We start from the raw sequence: 15,365 nt of genomic DNA on the forward strand, positions 1-15,365 counted from the left end.
ATTCCTACACCCGCAGTGCGCCAGTTTTCCTCGGAGTCCCCAGGCTCTGGGTTGTTGACGGCGGCGTCTGTTTGAACACCCAAGTAGAGTGGGTCAGACAAAGGACTCCGAAGGATGTTACTTTGCTTTGGCCCACAGTTGGAAGAAAATAAAAAATTTAGAAAACTCAGATCCAACGTATATGGGTCGAACTTTGCTAAGTTAGCGGGTATACTAAACTTCAAACCTAAATTGTATGTTGACTTGATGCTTTTTTAAAACTATCTCAAAAAAGTTCAATTTTCAGTTGATTCTAATTATTTATAAAAATGTATATACATTTACAAATTTACAACGAAAAAGATGGGAAAATTCAAGCAACCTGTTGGACTCAAATATTTAAAGAACTAATACCTACAAGGCTCCCTTCTCCAATTTACGGATGCTCCAGGCTTTGACAAATTGTTACATAAATAGTCAAGTAGCAGTCAAGAAAGTGTATATTTAATTTGTAAGTCAGCAAATAAAAATGTAAAAATGTATTAACAAATTGTAAGCGTATGAACTTTTTTTCATAAACTTATTTATAACATCAATTTTCTTTTTCCATTAGAAATTATTACAAGTAAAATGATTTCCTTTAATAGGTCATACATCGCTTGGCCTTATTTATACCTGAGTTCCCGCATGGTTAAGGAAATTAAAATATACCCATTTTCCACTCAACCAAATGGAAAATTCAGCCTCTTTAATGAAAATGCCGGCGTACCTTATGTTGGCATACAATTTATGGTAGCCAATTTGCATTCAGTGACTGCCTTTCGGGAAATGTTTCAACTTTATTTTGCATATTTAATTACGGCCTTCAGGTAAATGATTTTCATTTGTTCGCGCTGAAACTTAACAAATTTGAAAACCGAATCACTTTCAGTCTGCTGTCGAGACAGTGTCAACAAATTCCAGAAAATCCCCTTTCATCTTGGGGAACTTATATTTGCACCTCATTTGTATGCGAGTCGAATAAAGTTTCATAATTTAACAGCACTTTGCTTTTACTTTCGCTGATTGGATCGATTTAATCCTTGAGTCAGAACTCGCTTTCATTTATTGATTATTTGAGTATAGAGGGCGAGAAGCAAAGTGTAAAATGTTTGAAAATCCCATTGACATCTTCAATATGCAAAGAGGTACAAAGAGGTGCTTTAGCTATCGCAAAGTTTGACGAAAAAACACATTTGCTCTAACACATCATCATCAGAAGAGGGTGTCAGGACCTCGTTACCGTTTCGCATAAAATCTGCCAAATGTCGGGGCATTAAAATGTAATTAGGATCCCAGCAGAAACACGAAGTGGCAGCAAGTGCGTCAAAATATTTATGGCCAATGTGTGTTTGAAGCAGGCTCAAGGGTTCAGGAACCTGGAGGTGAAATATCCTTTATCTGCGCCGATTATTTACGACCACAAAAGCCGCTTCAGTTGCCAGCAAGCTGTTATTGTCGCATTTACCTGCCGAGAACAACTGCTCCTCACTAATTGAGCAGATTAAATATTAAAGCAGTTAAATACTCATAATTGAAACAGTAAATCATTAGCCAAAAGCAATTGGGAGCATGTGATTTTTGGAAATGGTTTTTTTAATCAGGTGTAACAACTTGCTAAATTCACTCTTTTTTGCAGTTTATTATTGTAACTTATCCAAATCAAGGCTTACAGCTGAAAGACCGACTGTTATGAATAGGTGATAACCTATGCTAAAGATTGCCTCCACTTTAGGGAAAATTTATTTTTTTACCCATTTTTTCATTTTTTATAAAGGCTTACATCATGTTTTTTTGCGAAAAAAAAAATGCCAAAAAAAACATTTTCAGGTTTGAACGCCAATGGATTGGAAATTAAGCCACGAGAAGAACAAGGTATGGCATTCCTCGTTCTGAGAATTATTGGCATTATGGCAGCCAAAAAACTGATTGTGAAGGGCAAAAAATGGTATTCCGATATTAATCAAAAATTGTCAATTTTTAAGCGGTTTTTCAATCGTAACTTAGCCAAATGAAGGCGTACAGCTAAAAAACCGACTGTTTTGAGCAGCTTGCTACCTATGCTAACGATTCCTATCACTTTAAAGAAAAGTTATTTTTTGACCAATTTTCGCATATTTTGTAAGGGATTATCATGTTTTTTTGCGAAAAATGTCAAAAATTTGACAAATTCAGGTTTGAACGCTAATGGATTGGAAATTAAGCCACGAGAAGAACAAGGTATGGCATTCCTCCTTCTGACAATTATTGGCATTATGGCACCCAAAAAACTGATTGTGAAGGGCAAAAAAATGGTATTCCGATATTAATCAAAAATTGTCAATTTTTAAGCGGTTTTTCAATCGTAACTTAGCCAAATGAAGGCGTACAGCTAACAGAGCGAGTATTTTGAGCAGCTTGCTACCTACGCTAACGATTCCCACCACTTTAAGGAAAAGTAATTTTTTGACCAATTTTCGCATATTTTGTAAGGGGATACATCAAAAAATTTTTATAAAAATCGGAAAATACTAACATTTTTAGCTTTGAATGCCAGACGATTGAATATTAAATTACGAGTTCAATACGGTATGGCATTCCTCATTCTGACGTTTATTTGCATTATGCCGACTAAAACACTGAATTTTTAGGGGTATAATAAGGACTTATGTATAATTAGAATGTTTATTAATTTTCCTTATTTGGTAAACGTTTTCAAAAATTATAGTCAACAAATTTATTCATTTTTTAAAAGTTAATATATTTCTTCCACTCAGAAATTGCCCTTACCAGTTTATATTTATTCGTCGAGTTTGGGAAAAGTGATACAAACAAATTAGGTTTCACACCTGGTTTATTTAACTTTGTATTGGCCAATTTGGTATTCAATCGATCCGCCCTTCTGCTGGTCGGTTTTCCTGATTTTCCATTTCCTCAAAGGCTTGTTGCTAATTTCCTGAATGCGCTTTTCGGCCGTCTAATTTTGCGTGGCAAAGTCAATAGACAAAGCTGGCAGTAGAAGGGCACTAAATCTATTGACCACCATACAACTGGTATTGGCAGTACAAAGCGTTAGTTGAAAAATTTAAATTTAGGTATTCAATGGGTGTTTGTTCAACTGAAAAAGAGAAGTCTTTGATTTACAAGGAAATCATTAAACAGAAAATCATCAAAAAAGTTTGTTTTTAATGTAATATGATATCATTAAAACTCGAACTTTCTCAATTCTTTTTTGGAAAGAGAAAAAAGTCCAAAAATTAATTAAAGATTTCCTCGACCAGAGTGTTAGGTAAATACATTTCACAGAGTAGCCTTAAATCCCTCCCCCTGCCTTGAGAACTGACAGAAGCCTTACTTCGCTGATGAAAGGTGAAAAAGGTATGGATGTGGGTCCCATTTTGGGCACAGCCTCACCACTACAAAAAGAAAAACGCTGCATTTGCATCGGGAAATTAATGAAAAGGCGCCGAGCGACGAGTCAACAAAGGACCTACAAGGGTTAACGCCACCTGGGCCCAAAACGAAACCAGGACGAATTTGGGCACGTGTTCGTGAGTTGTGGCTACCGTAAACATGCAGCCGAGATCCCTAATTTAAAATACGGCAGGTAAATATTAGCTTTGGCCCCCACGTCAGCAGATGGAATCGGAAGTTGAATAAAGGGGTGAGAATTTCGGGCTTAAAGGACTTAAAGGTTTTTTATTTTATCAAGGTAAATCCGAAAGTTATACACAATTAAATCTTTAAAGGGCTATCAACTTTTATTAATTCACTTTCTCGTATTCTTTTATTTTACCCAAACATTATATAATAATAATATTAATATTCTCCCTTTTTTAAATTTAGTTATATGATTTATTTTCAAAAAATATTCGAAAGCAACAGGCTGTTGTCCCAACGTTTCCCAACAAGAGCCAGCAATAGGCATGAATTAGCCATAAATTATTTCGAGCAGCATCTCTATTCAAATGTCCCATGTCCAAATGGCAACAGTCGAAATTGCAAATATCGACACCCGGGACGAATTAAAACAGGAAATTACCATTTATATGGCATTAAGTCCACACCCAGAGCGAAAAGCGTTCAAACGCATGGCAAATTGGCTGATTGCCCCAGAGTCAGGTCAGATGATATTGACCAATTTTCCACATGTCGGCCTATTAATTCAGTCAAATGCTCGCTAATTGGCCAAACGAGTGAGATTGGATGCGCTGTTAATCACCCAAAATCTCGTCAAGCAAATCATATGTTTATTATCATGTGCTCACTGGGCTTTGGCATTTATTGGCCACCAAAGGCAGTCATAAATAATTCAAAAGTAATCCCAGACGCACATTTTTTACGGAGTTAATAAATTTTGCCATTAAGAGTACCGAAAATATGCGTACGTGTCTGCGGAAAATCCCTTTTTGAGGGTGGCAAAAATACTCAAGGGAGTTGCTGCATTAAAAAAAACTCAACAATAAAACAAAACAATATCCGCAAAGGATATCAAAATGTTTTTGGTTTTGATTTATGTACTTGGAATACGATGCCGCAATTTGCCAACGCGGCTTAAATGTGATTCGTTAAAAGCTACTTTTTCGTGTTGCCAAAAAGATAAAAGCTATAAGCTTTGCGTAGAATGGGTTAAGTCCTGAAAGGATTTTTGTTCATAAATTAGATTAAATTTTGTGGCATGTGCTTTTTGCTTTTTACCAAATTAGCACACAATTTTAATTAGCTAATTGCTGTTTTTAGGAGTTCCAAAAGGTTTCCACTTTAAAAGTTAAAAATAGGATTTTGACAGGGGGATTTCAGAGTACCAATTTTATGCCAATCACTCAATCAGCCAGCTTGTCTTGGCCAAATAATCGTTTTTTGCCGACTTTCAATCAAAGTTTTCGTCCAACAGAATGTTCTTTGATGTGGCCGTCAGTGGCAAAAACTTTCTGCCAACGCATCACTTGAATGTTTGTCATTCCTTTCGACCTCCTGTCAGGTGCTTGTCATTTTGACAGCTAGAAGGGTAAGATGGTTTTCGAAGAGAACTGGAACTTAAGAGTTTGGGTTCAGTCTATAATAAGAACCAATTAAATGTTTTTAATTAATTTGAGAGCTGTTAAAACACTTTGAACTTTAAAGAGCTAAAGAAATTAATATTTTAGCTACATTCGCTTCTGTTGTCAACACAATTTGTTTAACCATTCCACAGACTTTATTCGAAATCAATACGAACAGCAGTTTCCGCATCTAATATTTTATTTATTTCAAACCTTTCACACAGCACCGAGTCGAGTCTTGAGGAGGCTTTTCCCTCCTTCAACTTTGACTTTTTCTGGCACTCCCCTCCGTTCGCCTTTTTATGGCTCCGTTTTTTATTGCCAGCCATTACTTGAATATTCCGGTAGTCGGTTAGAGCCAGCTCCGATTTCACTCCGATTCCCGTGGCCAAGAAATCGATGGGGGAGTCGGGTTGCCTTTTGTTTCAGCCAGACAAGGACACTTTTGTACTTTTGTGGGCCGGGCTCGTCGGGGTTCAATGCTCGCCATTAACCACTGCCAGGCTCAGGCGGCATGGCATTAATGTTTTTCAATTATTTTTATTGGCTGATCATAAATTATAAGGCCCTCCTGGCCTAGGCTGCCATATTTTTGCCAGCACTTACCGCCATGACGTGTACTTTGCGAAATGACTTCGAGTTGAGAAGGCCTCGTAAACTCGCCAAAATTCCGTAGGCATTGACACCAACATATGTTGGGCCAATTTTCCCGGGAAATCAGGGAAAACTTTCTGCGAAAGTGTGCAAAGTTTCACTGCTTCGCGTCACATTTATCATAATAAAACGTAGGTTTCACTGTGATTTGGTTATGCAGAAACACTTTGGAGTAATTCACCCATTTAGTCGCAGTGGCAAATTGAAAAGTCCTTCTTCATTCATTACACTTTAATGCAATTAGTCGCTACATGCCGCAACTCGGTTACAAAAGTTTCGCCTCTCGCTTCTTGGGCGCATTTAATTATCACACCAGGATTCCTTTGGGCTTCCCTTCAAGGACTTCTCCTGTTGCAAGTGCAATTTCCGTGCTAAATATTTGCACACAAAAGCAGGAAACTTTTAGCCAACTTTTCATTGCAATTTTTTCTTGGTTTTTTACTGGCCCAAGTTGGCTTCTTTCCTGCAAGCGAAACATTTTGAAAGTAACTACTAAGCCGGAACGTGGTATCCCCTTTCATTAAGCCTTTGACTGGTCAGTTCCTCGGACCTCACTGGCTGCTTTTAATTTTTTAGCCAACTTTACAACTCCGCTCAGTTTCCGTTGCATTCTTCGAGGGATTCGAGGGCTTCAGGCACTTTTGCAAATAAGCCGGGCAAAAACTAAAAAAAAAGAAACAAAGTGCTGGCGAACAAAGTTTTAAAAACTATTAGAGAAATGGTTTAGCTAGGGGGGTTTCTCTTATAAAAATATGTAACGCGGTCTCAGGGGGTTTTCAATTTCAATAAGTGGATGATTTTAAACTACCATCTAAATAACTTCAACAAAAAGGAATATCACCAGCTTAAAAATTTTTATTGGATTTTGCGCTAAAACATTTAATATTATTTAGACTAAGTGGTGAAATATTTTAGATATTCTGAAGTACTAAACAATCTGCTGGTCAACGAAGCGTATGAGGCAAATAAAATGATTCGCTGCATGCAAAAAGCAGTATATATCTACTATATCTGCCCTGATTGCACAGTTCATGGATCATGGCATTCTATGACCCATTCAGTCGCCTTCTCACGTCATAAGATTCCTAATTAGATCAGCCACGGAAGATAGGGCAAAAACCCAGTGAGCTGCTTTGCATGCCATGAAAAGAGCACACCCACTTGCCCCTCTGCATTTAAGTGCAACATTTTGCAGTCTTGTCTTTAAGTTGCTCCACTCGAGTGACATCCGTTTCACCCTCTTTTCTTGCAACAGCAACAGCTGGAAAAACAGATAAGAAACATTGGCTTTGAATGCCCCGAAGAAAGACCTCAATTGACCCCAGGTGAAATAGGAAAATTAAAAGGGCGCAGCCTGTTAAATTGCTTTAATTTGTATACCTTACTCATTTACCAGTTACCCAATCACCTGCGCTTTTTCTCGTTTGGATTCCATTTCATTATGGACCCCAGTATTTTCGAAATCAATTAGCTCGAAAATTGCAGCGAACCGAGGGCGTAATTGGATTGCTTTGTGGCTGACAGCGGGCATTGGGAATCTGAGCTCCGAAATGTCGCATTGTTGACCTATGACCACAGGCACGGGCATCGCCGTAATTTGAATTTGGGATGCCGATGGCAGCAACAGACATCCCGGTCCGCACCCGCAGAAATATTTCACCGCAAATACGCCAAATCTTGCCCACACCAGCCTGCTCTATAATTCCATTCTGTTAAGGTGGGCTTAAATATTTAAGCAATGCCAATCCGTGAAGCTTTAGCTTTGTCGGCCCTTTGAAATATTTGTTTGCCAAAGTATTTAATTAGGAAATATTTTTCAATCAAGGGAAAACAAAAGGGAAAGGAACGGTATGCAAAATGCAAATAAAATTATCCTGAAAATGGAAAAATCGTTGAACAGGTAACCTTTTATTAATATTCATTTAAATACTGTCTATAATTTGTACCGAAAAGGGTTAATTGTCATCTAAATTATTCAAATTAAATATTATTTCTAACAGTAGAACTTAAGGTCTTAATGGAAAATTAAATGCATTACCACCCGCCAACGTTTTTAATATTTAATTAAGCATATTCCACAGACGCCACGTGGCCAATGCTCCACATATATGGAAGTACGTATGCGGCCAGACAAAGTGGGTTAACTTTATGGCCGGGTTAAGGAACCTCTGAAACGCAATGGTTGCCAGGCAGGAGCTTTGTCTCCGTTCCTCGATTCCTGCGTTTCCAAGGGGGAGGTCAGCAATTACCCGGCGAGCGGTCATTAAAAACAATCCTCAAAGGAGCACGCAAAGCCAATGGTATTAGCCCCTAGCTGGGTCCCATGTGAACTCCAATATGCCTGTGCGTGACACTGCTTATTTTTGGAAGCAGAAGAAGCTAAAATTAGGGTTAGCCTAGCTATCAGATATTCAAGCATTTTTCTAAGAATATAATATTAGAGTTTTCGGCAGACATTTGTTAATATCTTACGAAATCCGTTACCAAACGTAAGCTCAAAAAACGTAAAACACGCCATCTTTTATGTTTTTGGAAGTGGCGCCATTGTGATTTCTTCTACTAATGTGCCATTACAGTAAACTTGTGTAAATAAACAATAAAGGTATAGAACTTTATTATTAATATAGTATTTAAAAGTATTTTATGTATTAAGCAATTGAGGATTTTACTAAGATAAATATCTTACAATTTTTCGATTATTTAGACACCTATCTGCTGCTAAAAGCTTCACGCAGCAAGCAACAAAAAGCTAGTTGGTATACACATTTTTAGGACAAGGTTTTTGAAAGCTTACAAGTTTGGCGCGACATTTCAAACATAATACAAATATAAATTAAAATGATAATTTTTCTTTACCAAAATTTGAAACTAAATCCAATGCCCCACCAAATAAGAATCTAGCTTAAGTGCATTAAATATAATATATTTTGAAGCAGGAAAAACTATAAAAAACTTTTGTGTTTCACAAAATAACTCATTGCTTTCAATAAATATTCATTTCTATCAAATAAATACTCATTTCTTTATAATTATTAAGAGAGACCCCATTTTCAAGCCATAGAAATACTCAACTGCTATCTTAACTATCACAAGAGAACTTAACCTAATGACTGGTGCTAATTAAATAATAAATAAAGATCTTAAGGACAGATTCAGGAATTTAAGGGAGTGGTTGGCATACGCCAGGCATCTTTGATTATATCCGAGGCCTTTTCAGCTACCATTATCACAATTGCATTTGTGTGCCCAGCTGGAACATTGGGTAGCACCGAAGCATCCACCACTCGTAATCCCCGGATGCCATGGACTCTTAGTTGGGCATCCACCACTGAAGTATTATCTGTGGCTGGACCCATCTTGCAGGTTCCCGACTGATGCTGCAAGCTGGAACCATATCTTCGCAGACAGCACTTCCAGTATTCCTCGCTGGCGAACTTCAAGTGCTCGCAACCCGGAAAGGGACGGTCATGAAAACGAGTGCCCATCTTCACCATGGGCTTGGATCGGGCCAGCTTCAGGATCTGAAAAAATATGGCTTAATTATTAAATATTCCTCTAAATATGCTCTATAGTTTCTATAAAATAAAATTTCCCGTTTAAAATATATATGCCTATATATGTTTACCATTTCAATTCCTTCGATCATCGCCCTCACATCGTCGGGATGCTGCATGAAATTGGGTTCCATTTTCGGCCAGTGGAATGGGTTGCGGCTGCGCAACGATATTCTACCTCGACTTTTGGGACGTAGGAGGACCGGAACCAGGCCGAATGTTTCTTTGTTCTGCAGATCCCCAAACATGTAGTCGTAGTACTCATCGGTGATGCCCAGCAAATTTCGCATGGTGCCAAATCGATCGCCACTCAGGGATCCGGCGCCCAAAACCAGTTCCATATCAGGATAGTCTTTAGCTTTGGGGGAAATCAAAAGATACATTAAAAAGAGTTTCAAAATATATTAAATTCCATATGTATTCTTACCAAAACTGGAGCTGGGAGTTCGTACAAAGCCAAAGGCCTCGGCTCCACCGGGGATGGTATAAGGTCCCTGGCCCGCAAAGATGTACCTCAAGATATCCGAGGGATTCAGCAAACGAGCATCATTCACCGTGGAGTCATTGACCACAAATACAAGACCATTAAGGGTTATGTGATCTTGAAGGTTGTATCCAACTGGCAGATCCTGCACCACTGTAATATTATGCTCTTCGAGATGTTCCTTTGGGCCCACTCCGGATAACATGAGTAGCTGGGGACTGGCAATGGTGCCGGCAGATAGGATCACCTCCTTCCTAGCTCCAACTGTAAAACGCTGACGTTGCTTTACAAACTCCACTCCAGTGGCAGTTTTGGTAACAGGATCTATTATCAACTTGGTGACCCAGCTCTTCATGGAAATGTGCAGGTTCTTCCGATGAACCACAGGCTGTATGAAGGCTTTACTGGTACTACACCTTCTGCCATTCCGAATGGTGGCTTGGGATCTCGCGAATCCCATCAGGTGTTCTCCATTCGGATCTGTTATATCATAGCCCATCTCCCTGCCAGATTTTAGAAAGGCCTTCAGCAGCTGAGATCTGTAGTCCGTATACTGGACATCCAGGTTTCCATTGCGACCATGATAGGGTGATTTATAGAGTTCTGGAATGCCAATCCTTTCGGATTTTCGAAAATATGGTAGCACCTCATCGTAGGACCATCCCGAGTTATTGGCCGCCGCCCAATCATCGTAATCCCTGCGATGACCCCGAGTGTACAGCATAAAGTTGATCAGACTGGTGCCACCCACACCACGCCCCTTGGGCCAGTTGCAAACTCCACCTCTTAACCCCTGACAGGCGTTTTCTGTGGGTTCGGCCTTGTATCCCCAGTTATAACGAGTCATTTGGGTGAGGGCCGCTGTCAGTGGAACATCGCTGATGAAGGTCTCCTGATCCCCTGCCTCCAAGAGCAAAACACTCGCCGATGATATCTCACTCAGCCGATTGGCCAGGACACATCCAGCACTTCCTGCTCCTACGATAATAAAGTCATATTCCGGCAGAAAACGGGTGGTGTCTGGAATTCGGTTGTTTAGCAGGGAGGTCTCGAAATCACGGGCCCAATCCACTAAAACTTGCGACCAGGATGCTTGAAAGAAACACAGGCAGAGAAACAGCACTCCACTGAATCTCATCTTGGCTTAGTCTGTAAAGTATAAAATAGCATTTAATATAGTGATTAAGATATTTTAAAAAAGTGTGCGTAGGTCTTTAACAAGAGAAAGACTCTAAACTTAACACTTTATTAATATAAATCATTTTAGTTGGCTTACCATTATTTTTTAACGCTAAGTGCTATTGTTATTATAATATAACACAGCCTTGTTAAATATAATAGTTGTTTTTTGCTTGCTGTTAAAATGTCAAAAGACCGCTTTTTGTAAAACCTTTTTGCTTAATTTATGTTTCTACACATTCACGACCATTATTTATGACATTTTTTTATAAACAGGCAGTGTGGCGTTAAGAACTTCTACTCAAAAATGCTTTTTAACAAAAAAAAGAAAGTAAAAAATATTCTGAAGAATCCAGAACTCTCAATTAGCAGCTGCATGCAAATTGCATCGACCTTGAGAACGATTTCACTTTTTTCCCACTATTATTTTCTTAAGTTCTGAGCGATATCGACATCTCTTCATCCCAAACGCGTTTTGAGCTCAAGTTCAACGGGTATTGGGGTTACAAGAAAACGAGAAAATCAAAAGTGCCAATAAAAATAATGACTTTGCAAAAGGAGCGAAATTAAGTTAATGCTAGCGAACCGGTTCGGTGGTCAAAACAAAACCAAGATGAAGAAGAAACCAAATCAAAGCAAACATTGCAAATAAAATCAAAATAAATCGATCGCGGAGACGCAGCAAATATTTAAGCGTTGACCCATAAACCGCACACGGATGTCCAAAAAATAACCAAAAATAAGAAATCCTCAAAAAATAAAAGTTGAAATTAAATTACTTTAAGTTGTGGGCGCCAAATGTATTTTTATGCAAATTATCTCAATTTGGGGTTTTTTTCAGAGAGCCAATCGAAAATTGCACAAACGTTAATAAATCATTTCAATTAACCTCAATAAAGCCGGCGGGTAGTTGAATGGATCGATACAAAAGCCAAGCTGAAACTGGTTCAACGATGGCTTCACGCACTCTATAAGAAAGAAACACCTAGTCTTTGTCTTCGGCCAGTTGAGTTCTATATCTATAACCTTGGCCTTGTGAATGGATCCACTCGATCGGCTACGAAGATTACAGAACCATGTAAAGCCGGTTTCACTCTCGGGCCCCGCCTCCTGAAGGGCGATGTATTCATTATGGTTCTGGCTATAAACTCCAATTCAATGAATGCGGGTCATTAAACCGAGCTTAATTGGCTCAGACGTGCCGCCCGAAGATCTCGATAACTATAACATGGGATTTGATTAATCTGATTTGAAACTTAATTGTGCTCATGGGTAATAGAGTGGCCCATTAACAGGGATTAACACATTGCGGTTGGGTTGGTCAAGAAATATCATCAGGCTAATAAAGGCGATAGTAATCCAATATATTGCACATACATCTTTTGAGTTAACAAATTGTTAATAGCAATCCACTTAAAGTCTTTACAGATGATTAATGACCTATTATGACTTCTATTATAATAGGTCTTTCCGTTAAAAAGATTAAAAATAATTATTCAAGTTAAAAAATATGAAAAATAATAATTGCAAATCAGAACAACAATTTGAAATACCAAAGAATTTTATGAATACTTTAAAAATAAATGTATACATACTAACAGATACATTATAGGTTGATAATAAAGTAGTTAAAAATAAGTAGGTGTTTAAGGAAGGTTAAATATTTCAAAGGATCTTTCTAATTTCCATGAATGCTCAATAAATTCCACTCAAAGCCGCAACACAGATGCATTTCATTAGCCAAAAAACCACAGAACTGCATTTTTTGTTGTATGACTAGTTCTCGGTAGGAGCAACTACCCGCTAATTGTTTTTAAAGTTTACGTCAGCAGACCAGATTCGAACACATTCACTCGCACGTTGGGGCACAAATTGTCACAAATTCTCTTGTGAAATTCTAAACACGTTTGCCAATGCAAAATTCCATGCAAAATTATTGGCTACAGAATGCACTTACGAAATGCTCCGAATAAAAATGGGCCACGAATATGGAAAAATACTCCAGATCGAGTATCGAATCACCGATTTATCTGACGAATACGAATAACGAAGGCGCATGCGCGCCCGCTGATGTCCGGCGCTTAAATGAAACTTTTTAGCCCGGCCTGCAACGTTGAAGCCTATGCGAGATCACAAACAAAAAAAACCTACGAACATAGTAAAAAAACTGAGTTAACAACACAGGTAGCTGCCGGGCTACGTTCGAGCGATCACGAAAGAAAGATACAAGCTACAAGATACGAGATACATTTGTGCGAGCTGCACGATGGACCATCTTTTTTCAAGTTCATCGGGTGAACTTGCCAATTTTGTTTGCCCATTTTACGAGCTATTTTTGGGGAATTTGCTGCATGTTGATTAGCACTGGGCAAAATCGCATATCGTCAGCCTAATCATGCTGGACAAGTCGGTGATCAGCGATTTGTCGCCGACTTATTAGCGCCGAGGTGCGAAAGATCAAGTGGATGAATTAAAGTGCTTCCGCTGTTTACCGTTTTCGATTTTTCAAATTATTATTGGAACTACAATAATGGAACCAGAGTCACTGGACTGCTGGTGAATTCAATGTCAATGTCACATTTTGGAGCGACGCTTTTCCGTGGTCATAGATGACCTTAGCAGATGGGTTACATGATGAGCATGAGCCCGCTTCGCTGATCATTAGGATGGCATTCAGCGGACCTACAAACGCTTGACCCAGACTCATTTGCACACGAACAACGGCCAAATGGTTTCTTTAATGGGCAACTGAACACATTTTTCGGCTCCAGCTCGCCCGATTTCGCAGATACTTTCACAACACACATTTTTTCTCTAATTTTTGGCGATTTCGGTGAATCGCCAAATAGAAGAAGTGACCTTGAGTACAACAAACATGCTGTGTTTCTTTTAATAGCCACAATCCCAACAAATCGGCTTGAATGCATTTTGCATTGCTTTATTTGATATTTGCTTGGATTTTATGCATACTCATTTGGCATGACTTGGCAACAGTAAAAAGGCTGTCTATGAAGTACTAAAAAGCACACACTCCACAAAGTGCTCAACCCACTCTATTCGAGACCTGATAATTGATTAAAGATCAAAGGCTGGAAACAATGAGCCTTGCTAATTAAATTTTAACTGCTAAACAAAAGTAAAAAAATGGATAATCGCTTGTCTGGTTGTTCCAAAAAGTAATAGCTGCCTCAGAGCCAAAAATGAGACTGCAAAAATTGTGCAACTAAATGAAGTCAGAGAATGATTTTATAAAATTATATAAAATCAAGAAATTAGACTCAAAATGATGAAAAATATATCTGTAGATTCTAAAAACCTTCTCATAATTAGCACAGTATAAAATGTTTGCCTACGAATATGAGTACATTCTACATACGCGAATTGCAAATTAGCAAGCTCAAATAGTTTCCAATGCCAGGCGCTTAGTGTAAAAATTGGCTCAAGCTAACAAATAAAGCAAATGCATTTTACCCGGTGTTATTTATAGGCCAGCCACTTCATGTGACTCACTAATAATATTAAAAATTTTAATCGTTTGGGCAAACACTCCCCGAAGCACTTGATAGACGACCTTGCAAGGTAACCAACTCAGCGATCTGATTTGCTACACAAATGCTGGCGATTTAGCGTTCGGCAGCCAAAGAAAACAAACGAATATATATCAAATAATACAAATTACCGCATACGAATCCCAATCACGGCATCAAAATAAACACAAATCAACGGTTTCTGCACCGTTTGCCGGGCGGGTAATAAAAACTCTTCAGTGTCAAGAGGGCCGGGTCGCCCAGTTGCAGAGACCATAAATCACGTGTCTCGAACAGATGACGTAAAAAACCAGAGTGCGTAAAAAACCCCAATAAAACAATATAATGCCTGTAAACTAACAATAATAATAGCCCCCCTTGGTAATGGAGCCCCACAATGCCATAAACGCACTACGATGATTGACCAACGTCACAAGAGCTTTGGTAAAATTATGATGGGCTGAAACCGAGCCGAGTACTTCGAGTGTCAAGTGTGTGGCCAAAATTGAAAAATAAAAGCCAAGAGGAGACCTGGGCGACGTGCAGACAAGGGTGTACCACCATCATTATGATCGAACTCAAAATCCCATCGCCAAATGACACTCAAAAGGTCTAAGCCAGGCTAAAGAGGACCGACTTAATTGAATGAACTTGAAACAATTGCTGAATAATTTTCTGGGTATTGTGTGGATATGCATTACAGCCGCAGACAATCTGTGGGGTGTTCCGAAAATCTGTAATATATTATAAAAGAAATGAATCCTGATACAACATACAGAAGAATCCTAAAAAAAATAGATTCTTTTTTATTATGTCACCTTGAAATAATACAATTTTTTCTAATAATATTAGTTAATCTATAATAAGAACTTCCTACTTTAAAACAGTTCTTACAGAATTATAATGATCAAATAATATAGCATGAGTC

The 15,365-nt window shown here is 38.5% G+C and overlaps 1 protein-coding gene across 1 annotated transcript; it reads right to left on the bottom strand.

Moving 5' to 3' along the window:
* Positions 1 to 8,473: 8,473 nt before the first annotated feature.
* Positions 8,474 to 12,985, bottom strand: LOC119563461 (glucose dehydrogenase [FAD, quinone]). The gene is made up of 4 exons (XM_037876870.1): positions 12,868 to 12,985; positions 9,675 to 10,880; positions 9,319 to 9,605; positions 8,474 to 9,214 (listed from the first exon to the last, which is right to left on the bottom strand). Exons 2-4 carry the CDS (start codon positions 10,867 to 10,869, stop codon positions 8,846 to 8,848), a joined length of 1,851 nt encoding a protein of 616 aa, XP_037732798.1. The 5' UTR covers positions 10,870 to 10,880; positions 12,868 to 12,985; the 3' UTR covers positions 8,474 to 8,845.
* Between the last annotated feature and the right edge of the window lie 2,380 nt (positions 12,986 to 15,365).

This window comes from Drosophila subpulchrella, chromosome 3R, assembly GCF_014743375.2.
Source record: "Drosophila subpulchrella strain 33 F10 #4 breed RU33 chromosome 3R, RU_Dsub_v1.1 Primary Assembly, whole genome shotgun sequence".
Lineage (NCBI taxonomy): Eukaryota > Metazoa > Arthropoda > Insecta > Diptera > Drosophilidae > Drosophila > Drosophila subpulchrella.

What these genes read in the sequence shown, in the direction of transcription:
- LOC119563461 (XM_037876870.1), bottom strand. Translation starts at nt 10,869, where the DNA reads ATGAGATTCAGTGGAGTGCTGTTTCTCTGCCTGTGTTTCTTTCAAGCA. An exon ending in AACTCCCAGCTCCAGTTTTG is followed by an intron (nt 9,606 to 9,674) that starts GTAAGAATACAT and finishes TTTCCCCCAAAG; the next exon opens with CTAAAGACTATCCTGATATG. An exon ending in TGATCGAAGGAATTGAAATG is followed by an intron (nt 9,215 to 9,318) that starts GTAAACATATAT and finishes ATATTTTTTCAG; the next exon opens with ATCCTGAAGCTGGCCCGATC.